We start from the raw sequence: 20,080 nt of genomic DNA, 5'->3' as shown, positions 1-20,080 counted from the left end.
TAAGTCCAGAATCACTGATTCATGATATATGGAAGGAATCAATTTTATTGATAACGTGTGACCGTCATGATCCGATCATATAAGTTTATTAAAGATAATGACTTGATACTTTCAATGAATGATGCACAATTATTGTATAAGATTGAAACATCAAAGTCACCATATGAGGCGCGTAGGAGACTGTTGGATTGTTTTATTTAATCTATTGAATTTAACTAATGTGAATAATGTTTTGGCTTAAAATTAAAGGTGCATTAATGTGATGATTGTTTGGGCGTCTCTCTCACACACACAATAGAAGGAATCGAAGGAATAGAACGGAAACCTAAGAATTTTCTTTTTCATAAAAGAAAATATTAGTATCTTTATCATCAAAAATATATAAAAACATAAGAAAAAGAAAAAGAGAAAAGAAAAATTCAAACCAGAAATCAAGATCCGAACAAGAACTATCATCATGGATCCGGATACGTTTGAATATATTTTTTAGAAATTCATATAATAAATAACCGTATTCCCATTTAACAGTAACCTTAATTTCTCTACTTTTAGAATAATCTAATAATCTGTTAAACGAAATAATATTCTTTTATTACTCTAAAAAACAAATATAATTAAAAAAAATATTTTATTATAAATAATTAACATGATATAAATTTTAACTTCAATTATAAAATCATTAATTTCTAGGACTTACCCCATCAATACCGTCATATGAAATCGATATAGCAATATAAAGATCTTTATACATGCTTCGAACAAAACCAAACCTCACCGGCCACCAGCAAACTACCACTAAAGATAAATATGGTAAAAGAAACAAAAATGCGAGCTTCTTTTCTTATTTGATAAATTCGGTCCATGATTCTCATGTTTTATTATTATATATTTTTATATCAATACATTCTTGAAATAGTAGGGCTTATTGTACTTCTAAATTTAAAAAAGAAAAACAGTATTGTAGTTTGTACCCATTACACATAACTTACAGTCTAATTCAAAGTAACATTTTGTATTAGATTTAATTAATAAGCATAAATCCCACTTCTAGAGAGGACAATATTACTTAAAGTTGACGTAGAAAAGTCGCAATAACTTAGCCACCGATGACTGCTTTTAAGTTCTATTCATAAAATCATTACACATTTTTTTGATCATTCATTTTAAAATTATAATAGTGAAGTGTGGTCATATCAAATTATATTCTACCGAGCTGTCAAAATCTCAACCTAATCCTACCCTGTCTTCTACTCTCTACTTTATTGACTTCAAAAGTTATGTTACTTTAGGATAACGTATTAACGTATCTCATTCAACATGAATTTATATGATTTATCAAACTATACCAAATGACTAGGACTTTACAGAAAATAAAGCATATTATATACTTTGTTTGAGTGTCTTTTTAGTTATATACCTGTTAAATCATGTTGTTTCATAATTTTAAAAACATTTTTACATATTAAAACAAGGTTTTATTATTGCTTGAACATTTAGTTTATATTTATATATATATAAAAAAAGATATAGCTTATTCTTCGAGGAGGCTTCCACACACTAGATGATAAACAATTTGCAGTCAATTTTGGCCACGTCTGTTTGACTCCATTTTCATCATTCAAACAAGATGTGAAACTTCATGAAATGGATAAGATAATAATAAAAAGTAGTAGTAGTATATTGACAAATCTATTGCTTTTGGTTTTGTTCTAGTTATTACCTTCTCCATAAACAAACACTCAATAAATAATTCAATTCATACTTGTGGAGATATATTATCTGACCGAGTCTTATCACCTAACATGTTTAAGATTTTATCGGGTCTAATAATACCTTTAATAAACAAAATATCTATTTATTAATGAAATAGTATAAATAAATTTTTGATATTTATAAATCAACAAACTTTTAAAAAAATATTTATTTAAATAAATTAAATTAAAATTTCTAAAATAATAAAATAAAATTTTAATATTAACATATCTCAATAAATTATTTTAAAAATTGGTTAGTTATATTTTTATAGAATTTTTAATCTAAAATAAAATAAGTTTTTATTAGACTAATAGATCGTGATAGATTTTTAAAAAGTCAAACTTACACTTATAATAAACATTTGATCGATTCTGAAGCTAGAATTAATCAGTGAATCAACAGTTGCGATTGATAAAGATGAATTTGAGTTTCCAATGTAGTAGAAAAGTGACTGGTCTGCAAGGTTAAAACTCTAACAATCAAGTTAGTATGTGAGAGAGAAGAGTGAAAGAAAATTTGGTTTGAAATGGTGTGCTTGAATTCTTCGCGCCTGTCTTTTAGATAGTGAGATAATTATAACAACTAGCTATTCACTAGATGTGTGGTGTAGAGAGCCGTTGAACGTATCTTGGATATGGATTGCATGTACTATTGCATAGAGTAGTTCTCATGCGCCGTAAGTACTTCAGATGAATTCGAATTCCCTCTGAGGGGTTGACCGATGACCATTCTGGTCTGCCTGAAACAATTACCCCCCGAGTCATTTCCTCTGTGTGATAAAGTAAGGGCTTGTCGTATTTTTCTTGCCCGTCGACCATTTTTTAAGCTACTCTGGAAAGTCAAAAGAAGACATTACCATTTCTTGGGAATTTGCACCCTTAACGTGCCTATTTTTTAGATGTCTTTTTAGATGTACTCTCATAATGACCATAGGAAACCAAAACACTTGTGTGTTGCGTGTAAGTGATTTGAAACGTTGATAAGGTCTATTCCCTTTAGTATGACATCACACGATTTTTGAAGAGTCAATTTATCATTTATTTGAGGTGTCTTTCCTGCTTCATTTTCATTTTATTTCCTTCGATGTTTTCCTTTCTCGGTTCCTAGAGAAAATTGCATCTACTCTAAGTCAAGAGAAGATGTTCGCACTTCTTGGGAAGATCCTGTCTATTCTCCAACTATTTATATCTTCGCTCGCTAGGGTAGTCTTGAGGGAGCCTTTTTGGATGATGGTCCATCTTCAGTTTGAGGGTGTCTTGGCCCCTAATGAAAGTGAAAGAATTTGTAGTAAGTATGGTAATTATGCCATTCCTTTCTAAGAATGCGTTTTCTCGTTTTTGGATCTCCAATTGCCTTTCAATGGCTTTAAAGTGGAAGTCCTTAAACATATGATGGTTGCTCCATCATAGCTTTACCCCTTGAGTTAGATGTATGTAAAAGTCTTCCAATATTTGTGAAAATATTCAAACTGGGAAACCTTCTTTGACCCTTTTCTTCCACCTATTCAAATTTCAACAAGGTCCAACGACTCAGGCATGAGGTCATGGTATGATTCACCTGGTACCAATTGGTTGTGGCTTCGGCGATTTTTTGAAGAACTTGAAGCGTTTCGAAGGCCAATTATTTTTTTGGTTACCCTCTCCACTCACAGGCTCACGCAAAAATATGCATCGTCGGGGATGAAGTGGACGTCAGGTGTAACGACTTATTTCTCAAATATTAGAATGTAGGTGATTTCATCATGGGAAATGAGTTGTATGTCTACAAAAGGGACGACATTTATTAGGAAGTGTAGTTTTTTAAGAAGCGGTTGACAAGATTTGTCAAAGATTTGGGTTACCTTATGACCGTTATTCCTCGGGATGAAATTTCCTATAGACGCTTGAAACACCTCATCGACACCCAACTACTGATGGATGCTCGTACCAGGGACGTTGTGAAGATTATTTTTGGTATCTCCCAGATGCCATTGACTTCATCATTATCAACTCACTTTCTTATAATGTGCTTACTTTATTAATGTTTGTTTTCAAATTCAATGAAGGATGGTGAGGCGTTATGCCTTTTAAGATAGGGAATCTGGCCAACGCAAACTGTAGTGGGTCCTTCAACTACTTCAAGGTAGTGTTAGCTCATAATTTTAACTCCCACTCCAAAGTCAGCATTAGGCAGTGGAGGAAATTTTGGGGGAAATAATTTGAAAGCCATTTCGTAGCATTTCTCATGAGGAACGTACGAAGGATATTTTAGAGTTTCCATTTTCTTTGAAATTTTTTCTTTGAGTGTGACACCTGCTTCGCGGATGGTTCGACTAAGATCATCAGGCCTATAGGCAGTTTCAAAGTAATTTTGAAAAGCTTGGATTTCTTTGATAAGCGTGTAAGTATCTTTTTTGGTCTTTTCCTGCACAAGAAGAAAAGCTTTGTCAAAATGTTGGATAAAGGAAGAGACATCATAAAACTCTTCAATATAGTATTTATTCATCCATCTCCCAAAATCTTGAGTGCAGAGGAAGTTAGGCTCGAAGTTGAAAGGAGTGAGTTGGGTCCTGCCAGTATATCTGGCTATCTACTTGAAGGTGGTGGTTTCATTGTGGGCCGTGATGTAGAGAAGAAGGCTACCCTTTTTATCATACATGCATTTGGGAGAGCCTAAATTAACCCAAACTATCGAGAAACAAGGTTGGGTTGATAGGCGATCAAAGTAACCTGAACCTCTTCAAAGGGTTAAATCGAAGGGTTAAGATCCTAGGGGTCAAAAAGGCTTTCCAAATTAGCAGAGATTCCGTCTCTCGTTTTTTGGAGGGAGATGGGAAAGCCCTTGTAAACCATTATGGACCATACTTTCTGGCAGCAAATGGGCCCATGCTCGAAGTAAAAACATGGGGCTTGGCGAACATTATTATATAGCCCATGAAAGTTGGTTGAAGGGCCTGTCCTTCATCATTGGGAGTCAGCTGGGCCAGTCGAACGCCTTCGATCCTTCTGTTTTTAACTTCCTTAGCTTCTTCATTAACGAGGCCTTTATTTGGTAGGCTTGCCTCGAATGTGGCATTAAGTCAGAGTTGTAATAGCCAAAAGGGACCAGAGAGGAAGATATTTCCTTTTTCACCTAAGTTCTTCAATTGAGAGAATCCATCACTCAATGATTCATAGAGGCTTTCCAGTATCATTTCACTTAGGCAAACATCATGTCCAGCATGTAATTGACACGTCGGGGTGAGGTATTTTTTGGCAACTTGCAGATACTTCGAGCAGAATACAGAATGAGACAACCACAGAGCTAAGAAAGTTATGTGCTCCATGTCAGAGACGGTGGCGGTGCCTTTGTAATGATAATGTGCGATGTGAGTCGAATACGCTGCTCGAGAGGTTGAAAAGGCTATGGTATATTCCGAATCAATCTCAGGGTCGTACGTGTGTCTAGTGGGTTTTAGCCCTGTGGTAGCGGCTAAGTCGAAAAGTATTGGTGTAGCCATGCCGCATGGGAGGTGGAAAGTATAATGTGTACTATCCCAGAAGTACAATAAAGAAACCAACATGGATGCACTATACTCCAATCCTATCTTCAACAACATGATCAGGTCGTAAATTCCCATATCTTTCCAGTTTTGGGCTTTGGTTTTCTCTATTTTATTTAACCATTCCAAGTAATCTGTTGGGTCTTTGAAAGAAGGGGTAGCGCAAAAAACTCTAAATCCATTGTTCATGAACCTCAAATCTATGGTTTCACTAGTGTTTGGGTTTTCAGCCGCGGTTAGTTCAACCCTAGTTTTTTTTGCTTGCCCTATGGGTTTGTATTTATGGTAAGAGGGGAAATATTATTTGAGTTTGCTAAAATCAGTGTTTAAATCAGTTAAAGGCCCAGATAATGCATGAGTTTTACCAGAAACAGAAATAGGGATAAGTACCTATTAATGAGCTGTTTTATACTTTGATAACGGTTGGGTTTAGTTGTAGCCTTTAGAAGGCGTCCCAGAACATCATATCGGTGAGGCTACTAGGATTTATCAAAACTTGCTTGATATCCAAGTTATTATGTTGCCCGGTGATGGCCAGTGGGTCATCATCGTGAGGGATGGCTCTGACAGCGTCTTCCTTAGAAAAAAGAATGTTAATTCTTGATCTACCTCATGCGCCCCTAGGGATACTAGTAGATATTATGTTTGCTCTAAACACATGCCTCACGAATTTTCTTCTAGAGGAGTTAGAGATGCCTCCGCCAGTGAAATACCGTCAATGTTGTTTGTGTTACCGCTAGTAATGTTGTCGGCCATCTTCAAAGGAAATACATAAGGCATTATAGTGAATGTGCGACCCAAGTTAGTTTTACTAAGGCCCCATGGTGGGCCCTAGTGTATTGGTCAAAAAGTACAAGTGTGCGTGTTTCTTCTTTAAGGGCAGTGGGACTCAGAGGACTTCGTAAGTGTATAACAAATAACAATGGTTATGGTTTGCCCAAGTGAGGTGAGAAGCCATGTACGACGATGATTGTGTGTGTGTGTGTGGGGGGGGGGGGGGGTGATTTGTGCTTGTTAAGATATGTCCCTCCTCTCCCCTTGGAGATAGGTATTTATAAAGGCATATTGGGTCTAGAGTTCTCTTGGAAAGGTTAATCTCCCACCTAGTCAATAGTGAACTGTTGAGTCCATATTTCCAATGGGGGACATGGGTCAGTTAATTACCCTGACTTCTCTCAGTCCAAAAAACGTGTTATCCCATGTTTCCAACGATTAGAGGATTGGAAAACCATGGGGCGAGGTGATACCCTCCCTAGGACGACACATTGTCGTCGCCTCGTCTGTGGAGGCCTATAGTTCTTGCCCTAGGCGGATCCTTTTACAAATATAACACTACAAATACCTTTGATGAATACGCAGTCTATTGTAGCGAGATTCTAGGATTCAAATATCGAAATGACTTTGTAAAGGATGTCAAGTGGATGATGGTAGTTTAAATGACTTGAAAGAGTTGAGTTAAGGGTTAAAAGAAATTGAAGGTCCAAGGTTCAAGTCCTGACAAGGGTGTAATTATATACTAACAATTAAAAACTAACAATTTGCCACTAAAATTTGTGTTTGAAATATTTTAGGGGACATAAGTCTCTCTGAAGGAAAAGGCTAACCGATGTTCTTTATACGAGTGTGTAGGAAGAAACCATGCATGCATGAACTTGATTAATATTTTCCCATTTTTGTGACTAGGAGTTTTACTTTTGGACAAGTAGCCTTAAAAGCCGCCTTAAGTAAATTGATCAAAAATGAGAAAGCATGTGTTGAGACAATCAATTTGTTTTCAAATCATTTGACACTTTTGGCTTTCTAACACTAGAGACATACAATCTTTCACAAAGAGTTCTATTAGAATTAGAGTTTAACTTAATTCATCATTACAAATCGGCTTGTAAGTTGAGAGATGTCAATCTATATAAATATTTTTAAACGCTATCTCTAACTAATATGGAGCTTATGATTTTTCAAATACATCCATTCGCATTAAACACTATTAAGTTTGATGCATGAATATAAATAGTAGGTGACGGTGATCTGATTAATAAACTTTTATAGTATATTAAAATTAGAGTTTGGTCTAACTCAAAAACTATTTATTAGATAAAAAATTTCGATCTATATAGTCTTTATTCAAGCTTGTCTAAAATTAATGTGAAATTAAAATTTTTTCTAATAAATTTAAAGATTCTTCTATAACAATGCTGTGTTTCTTAAAATGATAAATATAATTTTAAAGATGATTGATTTTTGCAAATAAGTAGATTTTTGAAATTTGCCTTATTCCTAAATTGACTGTGGGTTCCTAAATTGATTGTGGGTTATGTGATATCATAATTACCACTATTATATACCACACGTGCTTCCTCGAAAATGTGCTAATGCCACTTGCCAAGTCATAATTTATGGGAAAAGAATCAAAATGCATTAGGTACAACTAAGGTGGCTTTATAAAAAATGTCAATAACCACTTCACTATTTTATATTTAAATTCAACTCGAGTAGTTGGTGACATAGTAAATAGATGAATAAGTATATATAACCCTTCTTTGATAACTTCATTTGTCATTGGCACTAGAAACATTTTCTTACAAGTATTTTGTATTTTGAGAACAAAGAACGTTTATAAACATGAACACATCAATGATTGCTTCATTTTTGGTTTTGTTGTTGGCTTTTCCTTATGTATTTGCAACTGATTACACTGTTGGTGATGCTAATCAATGGACTCAAGGGGTTGATTACACGACATGGACTTCTGGAAAAACATTCAAAGTTGGTGATAATTTAGGTATGCATCCTCTACTTAACACTCCATTTTTATATATGAATCTGCAGTATTACTGAACTGACAAATTTGTTTATGTGTGATGAAAATTCAGTGTTCAAATATGGAGGAACTCATCAAGTGAATGAAGTTGATGAGAGTGATTACAAAAGTTGCAGTTCAAGCAACACCATAAAGAACTATGCAGATGGAGATTCAAAGGTTCCATTAACAAAAACAGGAAAGATTTACTTCATATGTCCAACACCAGGTCATTGTACTGCTGGAATGAAACTTGAAGTCAATGTTGTTGCTGCTAGCACCACCCCAACTCCTAGTGGCACCCCTCCAACAACCAAAACTCCTACTCCTTCAACAACACCATCAACCACTCCATCAACCCCATCTTCTGAGACTAACTCAACTTCTCCACCACCACCAAAGGATAGTGGAGCTATCGGTGTTTCTAATGGTGTTGGTATTTTGATGGGATCTTTGTTTTTGGTTTTGGGTTTCATGGGCTAGGGAAGAGACGGTGCAATGATTGTTATTGATCATTTTAATTTTATGTGTTATTGGTTTTTGTTGAATTTATACAACACATTATTGTTATTCATCATTCATTAAAATTTCTCATGGATTCTCCTTATTAAGTCGAGTTCGGGTATGCTATTTTTAATAGAAGCTCCATTCATTCTTTCCTCTTTTCATCTCATCCCCTATGATAGAATTCATACATTATCATAGCACCTCAGCCGGCGGCATTTATACGAAGAGTCTCCACCTTCCGAAATTTATATTCTCTCCGTTTCTTATTATAAATCGTTTTTGATTTTTTATATTAAAAATTACGAAGGATTTTACAAATTATTCTTTGTTAATAGTATTGAAAAGACAAATTAACATAACTGAAAGGAAAAAAAAAACTATTTAAGAATATAATAGAAAAAATAACATTAATGCATCATTGGTATTATAAAACGACTTATATTGTGGTACCAAATATTTTTCAAAAATGACATATAATAAAAAACGGAGGTAGTACATCATAACAACCTAGTCGGAATTCGCAAACAATTATAATATCATCGTTTTGGTGATCGTAAAATATCGTCGTTTAATTGGATTCAATTTCAGTCAAACTGTTGCTACCAACAATTTAACTCAATGAGCATATCTTGGTTTCAAGGTTTATTGTTGTTTGGTTAGGAATAAGAAGTGAGAGATTAAATGTTTGGAGTTGTATCTTAGTTAGATACGGTGGAGTAGTACTTCTGACATGATAGAACAAGGTGGATCTGTAAGGTTAAAAATCCAACGACAAAGTCACTTATACAAATCATAAGTAATGTGTGAGTGAGAATGAATTTCAATACCTTAAATGACGCATTTTACTCTAATATATCAAGAGTCGTAAAAGTGGCTTGTGTGTGATGAAGTGTGCTTTTCGGACAATCGTAAGATTGAATCAGACATGATTAATGCCCTGAAGGGAAAAATTGTCCGCTTTCGCTTAGAAAAATGAAGACAGAAGTAAGTGAAGAGTCTTGATGTGACATCATTAGCATTGGGAACAAACATGTTAAATGTCTTTTTCTTGATCAATGACATTTTGTAGGGAAGTCCTGATTGTGTCACTATATCTGATGGTAATGATGTCCTCTCTGTCCTAGAATACTCAAGTATTATGAACGGTCTTCGATTAGATCTTGACTATCGGTAGTGTAGTTCACACTTTTCGATGTGGTAGATCACACGACTCGCTGTTGTGCAAACACATATAAGAAGTTCTTGGATTACTAATCTTTTATTTTTCTTGCTTGTGGATTTGAATTTTTCTTCTTCTTTGTTTGCGTTTTCTTCCACTACTGTTAGCTTTTTTGCACATGCCTTTATCCCTGACTAGTTTGTGTCCATTTTTTAAGTATGTGAGTCCTCAAACCAGTCTCTTTTAAGGTAACACTTAGATCTCTCCTCCTTTCAATCTCACTTTCTTTTTTAGGGTTTTTGGACAATAGTTCCATGCAGTTCGATGGATGAAATATTTGTTAATAGTGGCTTATTAGACTGTCGCATATATATTTTGGCAGGAACTCAGGCTTAGCTATAAACTTGTCTCACATTGTTATTTATATTCATTTCTTTATGTGTTAACATAACCCATAACAATGCAAGGCCTCCAACCTAAAGTGCATATGAACATATGAGACAACTCATTAGTGTGGGTTAACTAATAGACACTAGATATTGTCTCTTCCTTTGCTGGTGATGGCACTTTAGACAATGCTTTAACGACAGTGATACCTCTTAAAATTTGAGGGAATGATTCCCCTTGAAGAAGACAAGAGGATATGTAACAAATACAATTTGTAGAGGTGTTCGCGGGGCGGTTTGGTTCGATTTTGAGAAAATATGATACCCAACTCGATCAAAAATATATGGATTAGTTTGAATTGAATTTGTACATTTTTGCGATAAAGCCTAAATCGAACCAAACCGAAAAATATCAGGTTGGTTTGGGTTGGATTGACCGGATACATCAGAAACAAATGTGCAAAAATACTTTTTAAAAATATCTAATTTAAGTCAACTAATTTTTCATAATAATATATAATCAATAAGTTTTTGTGTCTCCATATAGATTATGAATTTCATTTTTTCCCTTCTGAAGATGGATACTTTGAACTAGTTTTTATGATAATTATGATATAAATTATACAAACTAATTATGGTTGGTTCAAGTAGACAGGGTCACATGTAGAATTTTGGAAATCTATTGCTCGAACCAATTAACATTAGGTTTCATTGGTTTGATTCGGTTTTTCCCAAACTAAAAAAATGCTCGACCCAAACACCATAGTTTTTGTTGGATTTCAGTTTGGTTCGGATTTTCCCAAACCAATGAACACACCTAAACACTTGTGTTGTTCCCCTTCATGATTGTTTGTTCTCCTAGGTTGGTTTCCGCCTACCATTCAACAATTTTAAGGTCGACGTGTTTAATCATTTATTATTTTCCCTTTCATAACTGCATCTGGCGAGTTGAGTATACATCAAGGTCTTCTAGTATTGGTGAAAATATAAGAAGGGTGTGACAACCATACCACTATTATTTCATTTCTTAAATCCCAATGCAACTCATATGAATCGATATAGGATGAAGGTTTGATATCTCTTAGGTAGTGCATCAGGATCTTTGAGGTCTACTCAGGGAGTGTGAATCATTTCAAAGATTGATACTTCTTGGTTACTCCCCTCAACAAGGTAGTGCATGCCAACGTATGTACCACATATCTCGGGACGCTATACCAATATTCATACATGTCCTCCAAGTTTTAGGGTTAGTCATTTCCTGGCGAATTTTGGATCTAACATTTATAAAATGGTTGATTTGTGTCAAGAGGATATTTAACCTAAAATGTAATTGGTGTCCTTTGAGGTTCTAGTCCATTTCGATGGAATTTTCCCTTCTGATGCGCCAACGAAGAAACAAGGGAAATGGTACATAAAGACACGCTTCCTGGTGGACGTCGGCTTGGGAGAGGCTAGGCATGTCATTTTTGTTAAGTAACATGGGTCATACCTCTTATGGTGGAAGCCATAAACACTCTAGATACTAAGAGGGTTTCAGACTATGGAACCCTCTGTTGGTTTTGTTACTCTTTTCTCACCTACCCCTGCGTATGCATATATTCATGATTATCCCAATCGAGTCGTAGTAGAAGATGATTTGTGCTCACCATCATTTGTAGTTAGCAGAAGTCTGGCCATTAGTAATGAGTTTGAGGTGCCTTAGGAGGAGAGGCCACCCATCCACTATCATCGTATGCTTGAGCAAGGCTAGAGGAACCTGTTTCTAGAGGAGGGACTTCGTCGACTATGGGAGCCATGCCCCTTTCTCCTTTACTGCTATGGTCTGTGAATGGTCGATGAGTTTTAAGCTTCTATTTTGGAAGAGGATTACACACTTCTCGAGGAAGGATAAAGTTGTAATCTAGAAGGAGTTAGCAAATATGGCATATCATACTTGTCGGGCATTAGTCATATTTGCGTTTGGTGGTGTCAGAAGGGAAAAAGTCTTTCTACCTAAACATCTTTTAAAGAAAAAGGAACTACGCTAAGAACATGTTAATTCCCTCATAATATAATGATACTAGTATTAAGAGGATATTCAAGGGGAATCTATCTTTCTTTCAAGTATATGGTCCACTATAAAACCTTTAGAGTATTTAGACACATTTGTCGAGAAGGTGCAATCTCTCGTACAGGAAGTGAAGAAGAAGAACGAAGTTTTTGATCTTGCACATGCATCATTAAAAAAGGTCATGGATGCTTTCTTTCAAGTTAATAAGGCGTTAGACTCTTCTCAGATGATGTTAGAGGAGTTGAAGGCCTCTTTGAAAGAAGGCCTAAAAGGTTAGAAGAAAACTAAGGATAACCTTCGGGGGACGTGTCTTGAAAATATTTCTTTTGCTAAGGACTATGCGAAGGCGGTGGAAGATAGTTTCTTTGCTTAGCATGTATCTTTCAAGAATGAATTGCAGGAGATGCGACATTTGTATCCTTAAATGCATATTTAATGAGAGAAAATTCATCCTAATTATAAAATAGTGGAGGAGAATCCAATTCATGTTAGTGATTATTCATATGGGTAGTCCATTGTTGGTTTATTTTTTGTGTTCAGGGTGTTCGTACCCGATGTAACTTTAATGAGTAGGTAAACTTCATGGTTCCTGCTTGGCAGTACATAGGTTAATTTACCGTTATTTTTACCTATTACAACATTGCAAGGAATTTTCTAAGTCTATGCAGATAGAAATTGAGATGAGTCTTATGGGAGAATTAAAGTTCTTTCTGGGGATTCAAATGAACCAAAGTTCAGAAGGAACATAGATTCATCAGAGCAAGTACACAAGGGAACTTCTGAAGAAGTTTGACTTGTTAGAGTGAAAACCAAAAAGACTCAAAAGCTTCCAACATACATTCTGGAGAAGGATGAAAGCAAACAGGTAGATCAAAAGGTATATAGAAGTATGATTGGTTCTCTCCTATACCTGACTGCTTATATGCTTGATATTTTATTCAATGTATGCTTATGTGCTAGATTCCAATCAAATCCTAGAGAATCCCACTTAACAGTTGTTAAAAGGATATTTAAATATATGAAAGGTACTACTAACCTTGGTTTGATTTATAGAAAATCCAAATAGTACAAGTTAGTAGGTTGTTATGATGCTGACTATGCTGCAGACAGACAAGAAATGAAGAGTGTTAATGGAAGTTGTCAGTTTCTTGGTGATAATATTATTTATTGGTATAATAAGAGACAATCAATAATAACATTATCAATAATATAAGTTGAATACATTGCACCATCTGGATGCAACACTCAGATACTCTGGATGAAATGTTAGCTAGAAGACTATCAATTTTATGAGAGTAACATTCCTATTCTCTGTCATAATAGTTTTGTGGTTTGTTTATCTAAGAATCCTATTTTTCACTCCAGAGCGAAACACGTTAAAATTAAACACCATTTTATAAGGGATTATGTTCAGAAGGGTGTTATAAATTTAAAATTTATAGATACAGGCTATCAATGGATTGATATCTTCACAAAATCCCTTAGTGAAGATAAATTTGTTTTTATTCTAAAAAAATTGAAAATAGAAATTTGTCTAGAATAAAACAAATGTGTGTGGATTCTAGAGAGTCAAAGTATGACTCTAAGACGGCTTGACTCAGAACCAGTTAGCCCAATGAAGTTAGAATGTTCTTTGGGTAAGAAGGTCCAAAGTCAGAACCCATATGAGATTTTTTGTCTTCTGAACTCTGAGTTTTTGAAATTAATGGTGGAAATCAAGTGTTATTTGTGTGGCTATAACATAATACATATGTCCTACATTTAACCATCTGAACGTTTGAAGTGACTCATTGTGATACTATATTTCTTGGATAAATAGAAAATCATTTCATTCGCCTCCCTTGTCAATTTGCACATGTTTTAAATATTTATTAACTATTACTTTATTTATTTAAACCCACAATGCACTCACTTCTCACACACAATGCTATTATTCTTCACAACCGACACTTGGAATCTTTCATCTTCAAAACTATCTGCAACCTAAAACACTAACCATGTATGATCTCCAATAACAACAAGATCAACAACAACAACAACAACAACAAGATCAACAACATCAAGAACAACTTCAACAACAAGCTTAACAGGACCCCAATGTGGTCGAAGGAATTCCTGAGATCTTTCTATCTACTATAGTGACTGAGTTAGAAGTCTTATGTGAATACATTATGGACTTTGAAAACTTAAAGCTAAATGGGTTTGACCTCACCAACGATGTCGCTGCCCAGGGATGAGAAGTTTAATTCAACAGGTTGAAAGGTCAAGTGCATCATGCACTGGTTAAAGATTTTTGAATTAATGAAAATGCTACAAATGTTGATATCTTCTCTTGCATTATGGGTCAAAAATTTTAAATCTCTAAAAAATCCATCGCCAAGCTGCTAAACCATGATGGATCTGGGAAGAGATGTTATCAAATGTTCACAAAAAGGATAAAAATGAATGAATTAGTTTCTACCATCTTCCAATAAGGGAAGATATGTTCTTTCTCTAATTTGGTAATACACCTTACTCTTTGTCCGCACCAATAACAGTTCAATTGTGTCTTCTGGTTTCTCTAAGGTGTGGTCTTAAGCTGCGTGTGAAAACTTCTACTTTGTTGATGGTGGTTTGTTTTTTTTTAAATCTAGTCTAATTCTTTTGCTGATAGCTCTTATTATTTATTGGAATTTTATTTGTCTTTTTTATTTAATATGTGTGTATATCTTATTTTCTCCTTTGTTTATTAGAGAGATTAAAGATATTATATTATCAGTGTAAATTATTTTTATACAGGTATCTAATAGAATTATAATGTTCCGCCATATCATATCAATATTTTAAAATTAAATATTTTTTTTTACAAAATAATAATCCCTAATAATAGTATCAATGCATATTTTTTTTTCTTTGCTAAATTTGTAGTGCACAATTTGTGCCTTGCTGTCTCGTTATTAATATATTTATTTGACATTAAAAAATAAATGTTAAATTCGCTAAACAATTACATATACAATTTTTGTTTTGTAACTTATGTTTTATAGAACTTTTATTAACAAGATTAATGAAATCATAAAAAAAAAGTGAAAGAGTAAAACCTCTTCAGAAACTAAGATATACTTTATTATTCCTTGAGCATATATTATATGTATAAAAAAGACATTGCCTGTTCTTCGAGGAGGCTTCTAGACGTATACGATTTGCAGCACACATCCAATGACTGTCGTGGCAATCTCTGTTTGACTCCATTTTCGTCTTTCAAAAGATTGCTCAATTTATTCAACTCAGAGGAGAAACTTCGTGAGATGGATAATATAGGAGTAAAAAAGCAGCACTATATTGACATTTCATTTGCTTTTATTTCTGTTCTAGTTATTCCTTTCTCCATAAACAAACACTCATATAAATAATTCACTAACCCCTTCAAAGTCTTTATCACTATTTCTAACCCAATAATTTTTTAACAAAAATAATATATATATCTTTGAGTGTAAGTGGCATTTAAAAATACTTAGGGCTGTATGTTTCAGCTTTATAAAAATAGTTTTTTTTTTTTGATATTTTTAAAAATAAATTGTATAAAATTGTTTTTTAAAACATTATAATTTTTTTAATTAAAAAATTAATTCGAATATACTATAACATAAATATATATTATTAAAGAATAAAACATAATCGAGATCACAATTTGTTTTAAAAAGTTGTATTTAAAAAATAATTTTTATAAAAAATTATTTGAAATAGTTTCAAAATTAATCCAATTTTTTTAATAAAATAATGAAATATCTAAAATAACGTTTTGAAAATAATTATTCAAACCAAATTTTCATTTAAAACTTTTAAGAAAAGTTTTTTTATAATTTTTTTTTACACAAAATATGTTACACTATACAAATCATTTAAAAATAAACCAAAACAAACGGGTCCGTATTCCTTTGTGATTGTTAGTTTATATATGATCTCGTATAATCAATGTCCACAATACCAATTGATTAGTCATTAAGATTTATGTCTCCCTTACCCGTTAGAGGTCTGTTAATAGGAATCAAATCCATTACATCTTGTTAAGTCAACTTAGTTGATAGCTGCACATGAACATTAGATGCAGAGGCGTGAGTTCGAATCCACGATATCCCACTTGTTCGTTGCTTCTTTGTTTGGAACCAATATTTATGGTTGTTAATATGCCTTAACAATTTTATCCACGTATTAAAAGATATTAGTGAGCAGTAAGATACATTGGACTTGAGCCAACATGTTTGACCTGACTCATTTTTGTTTGATCTAGCTCGATCATGTCCGTGAGATTCCTTAAAATCGAAGCGAGCTCTTTTGTGCTCAAGTTTAGATCTGGCCCAAAATTTCGGACTTGTACACAATCTCTTAAACATGAGGTATGAAACAACGAGATTTTTTGTGATGAAGACCATATTGTACACAATCCCTCAAGTATGAGGCATGTGAGGGCGGGATGCTTTGCAAAAAGACTGGTTTGTACATAGTCCCTCAAGCATGAGGCATGTGAGAGTGATATGCTTTGCGGAAAAAAATTCATGGATGTTTCTCATATGTGTAGGCTAGATACTATAAAGGCGACATATTTAATCTTCTATCAGGACGATATGTTTAACCTCCTGATGTATTACTAGAAGTCGCGTCCAATTTTGTCATGGTTAATTTCCTCTGTCTTGACCTTCCTACTTTCACTAAGGGTTTAACCTTGGCCAGTCCTAATTATTGTTATGTTCCTCAGGACTCACATAGAAGTAAAGTTATCATTAACCTCAACACCCCTAGGCTACAAGCATTAAATGTGGTTATTTTCTTATCTTCCGGTTACGTCCTTAAATAAACATCACCCCTTCCGATTCAACATCATTTCCATTTCTACTCCTTAACATAACTCTTACCTAACCATCTTTATCCTTTCCCATTTTCCATAAAATGACAGGTATTATCTCGATCCTTATACTCTTTATTTATACTTTTCTTAATTATGGTTTTTATTCAGGAGTATGACGCATTCGGGGTGGATATAAAACCCTAAACCATTTAGGATAAAACTTAGTTAAGGAGTTGATGATTTAATGCTTTAAAACATAAAACTGTAAAAGTGGATTGGAATTTTATAGAAAGAGATATGTTCGGTTTTTCTAATAGTTCGTCTAGTAATAGTGACACAGATTTGGTGTATTCCTCTGCAGGTTTCATCGAATTCATTGTGGAGGTCTCCTCTTCTCCCTCAAGCTCCTTATGTGAGGAAGTTATGAGTTTGAATTCCATTAGTCTCGAAGATGATTGGGGGGAAGCTTTTTGAGTAGGATTGGTGTCGCATCACGCGAAAAACCGGCGGGAAACAAAGAACAACAGAGCCGCCACCGTGCGTTATTTATCCCAAAAGAGGGAAAGGAAACGCTCAGAGTAAACCTGGAAAAGACATGGTCTCGCGACCAAAGAGAATGGGTTCGGGAGTCGGTTATGCGAAGGGAAGGTATTAGCACCCCTACGCATCCGTAGTACTCTACGGGATCCACGCACAATAGGAAGGAAAATGGTTGCTAAACACTGCTCAAAACATACACACACTGGCTGAAAGAGACACAAGAAAACAGACAAGACTGACTGACTCGGCAGGATATCGCATCCTGGGCCTACTTAGTCTATCAGGCATAGACATCAGAGTCGAAGTAGTTCGGACTGGGGAAACGACACATGCTCGCTAGGATATCGCATCCTATGCATACGTATCTTCTTGGACGAAGAAGAATCAGAGCATTCGTAGCTCGGCTGACACGCACACAAACAAACACTGGCAAAGGCAAACATGGAGCCCGACTGCCAATCACTGGACTTACATCAGCATCCGAACCAAAACACACACAAAGAGGCAAACGTGGAGCCTGAATTCCAATCACTGGGCTTACATCAGCATCCGAGCCAAAACACACACACACTGGAACCCAAATGCCACTCGATGGACTTACATCAGCTTCCAAGCACACAACAAGACAAAACAAAGACACAGGCGCCCGGAGAGATCTGCTCATCTCCTGCCTACGTACCTCATCTGGTATGAGGATCAGGGCGACGTAGTTCCCCTACAGAGGGATAAAGGACTAGCCTAACCAGATAACAGAGGGAGACACAACACTAGGGAGACTACGACTCGAGCCTAGATGTTATCATGCAAAATCATCCCTAAGTTAAGGTTTCTAGCTAACTGGCACAGGGAGCCAGACTATCCTAGTCATGACTTGCACAGGAAGCAAGCCACACACACACTTAACTTGCACAGGAAGCAAGTCAAGCACAACCTATCTTGCACAGGAAGCAAGTCTAAACTAACCCTAACTTGCACAGGAAGCAAGTCAAACAAACATACAAGCACAGATAGCACACACTATACACAAGCAAGTGGCTCAAACAAGGGTTAGGTTTTAGTCGAGGGGTCATATCAACCTCAACAAACAAACCTCTGGAACTGGGTGAATGTGCTCTTAACCTTGCCATTGAGGGGCTAAGGTGAAGCAGATGAAAGGTGAGTGAAGATAAGACTTCACGGCTCTTATCCCTGGCCTGGGAGAGCTTAAGACAAGAATGTGTGGGTTCAGAAAGTGGGAACCCTTCTACACATTTGAAACTGACTCAACTGTGCAATTGCACAAGATCTTGGGTTTTTATCTGTGATGCATCAACACAGTGGTGTGAGCAAAACAGAAGACACACTGAATAGCAGGGGATAGGTTGCTTATCCCTTGGGTTCTGCCAATTGCCTCTTCACTTAGGAGGTCTTTGACTCTAGGCAAGGACAAAAGTAAACAGTCACAAACATTGCCTCTTAAGGAGGACTTCAGACAGTTGCCTGGCCAAGTAACAGGCCAGGTCTTCCAGACTACATGAAGATAGAAAGTATACCTCAATGCAAATTGCTATTACAAGCAAAGCAAAGCAAAAGTTCACAAGGAACTGAGCAACTAAAAGCACCTGAAACAGTCAAGCAGATGTTAGTATGCAACTTCAAATTAAAGCAAAAGGAAACAGAAGTCAACAGTCAACACAAGCAAATGGATGTGCAAGGCACAAGGCTTAAGGCATGTGAGCCAAGCCACCTACAAAACAAACAAGTTAGACAATGATATTTAAGCAAGCTCAATCAAAAAGAAATGGTCTCATTGGTCATTTGTTGGTCAACCTGAAAACACAAGCTCAAAAGTGAGTAACAGGACCACTAGGACAAGCCTAGGGTCAAAAAGGAATGAAAAAGTCAAAACAGCAAAGGGCAAGCATCCAAAATCATGTTCAAACAATTAAGAAACACAACCAATTGGGTTCACATTCATATCAATCATCATCATCATTTCATGAACAATTTAGGTCAAAGTGTTGCAAACAGAAGCTCATAGAAGTCAACAGCAAGACTTGCATCAAAAGCAATCTTAAACATTTCCAAAAATCACCAAATAAATCATGATCAATCACAACCCATAGCATGGTAAGCATGTCAAATTTCATCTCATTTGGACAAGTGGAAGGCAGTCAATGAAAATCAGAAGGTCAAAGCAATTTTGAACATGCTCAAAGAAGTCAACCAAACATGCATCAACTTAGAAAATTCATAAGTCAGAGATGGTGTATGATAAATGAATGGGACTAAAACCATGGCAAAGCTTAAGATGTCTAGTAATCTCATGCAAAATTTCATGTCCATCTAATAAAGTATGAGGATTTCACAAATGAAATGGCAACATGTGTCACAAAAAGTCAACATAAGACCAAACAGGGGAGAAAATCCCAAACAATTAGGAAATGCCACAAATAATTCCAAGCAAATTCACATGTAAACTAGACATACAAGAGTAGGTTCATGCAAAAAATCAGATCAATTGGAGGTCAAGAAGCATGGTATCAAAAATCATGAAGTTGG

General features: G+C 35.2%; 1 protein-coding gene across 1 annotated transcript; it reads left to right on the top strand.

Moving 5' to 3' along the window:
* The first annotated feature begins 7,780 nt into the window (after positions 1-7,780).
* LOC127076719 (uclacyanin-3) lies at positions 7,781-8,679 on the top strand. Its single transcript, XM_051018474.1, has 2 exons — positions 7,781-8,054; positions 8,146-8,679. The coding sequence occupies exons 1-2, from the start codon at positions 7,895-7,897 to the stop codon at positions 8,553-8,555; spliced, it is 570 nt and encodes a 189-aa protein (XP_050874431.1). The 5' UTR covers positions 7,781-7,894; the 3' UTR covers positions 8,556-8,679.
* The last annotated feature ends 11,401 nt before the right edge of the window (positions 8,680-20,080 follow it).

The sequence above is a fragment of the Lathyrus oleraceus genome, chromosome 4 (assembly GCF_024323335.1).
Source record: "Lathyrus oleraceus cultivar Zhongwan6 chromosome 4, CAAS_Psat_ZW6_1.0, whole genome shotgun sequence".
Taxonomy (NCBI): Eukaryota; Viridiplantae; Streptophyta; class Magnoliopsida; order Fabales; family Fabaceae; genus Lathyrus; species Lathyrus oleraceus.
Note: the sequence above shows the minus strand (reverse complement) of the source record. Positions and strands in the feature narration are given on the sequence as shown.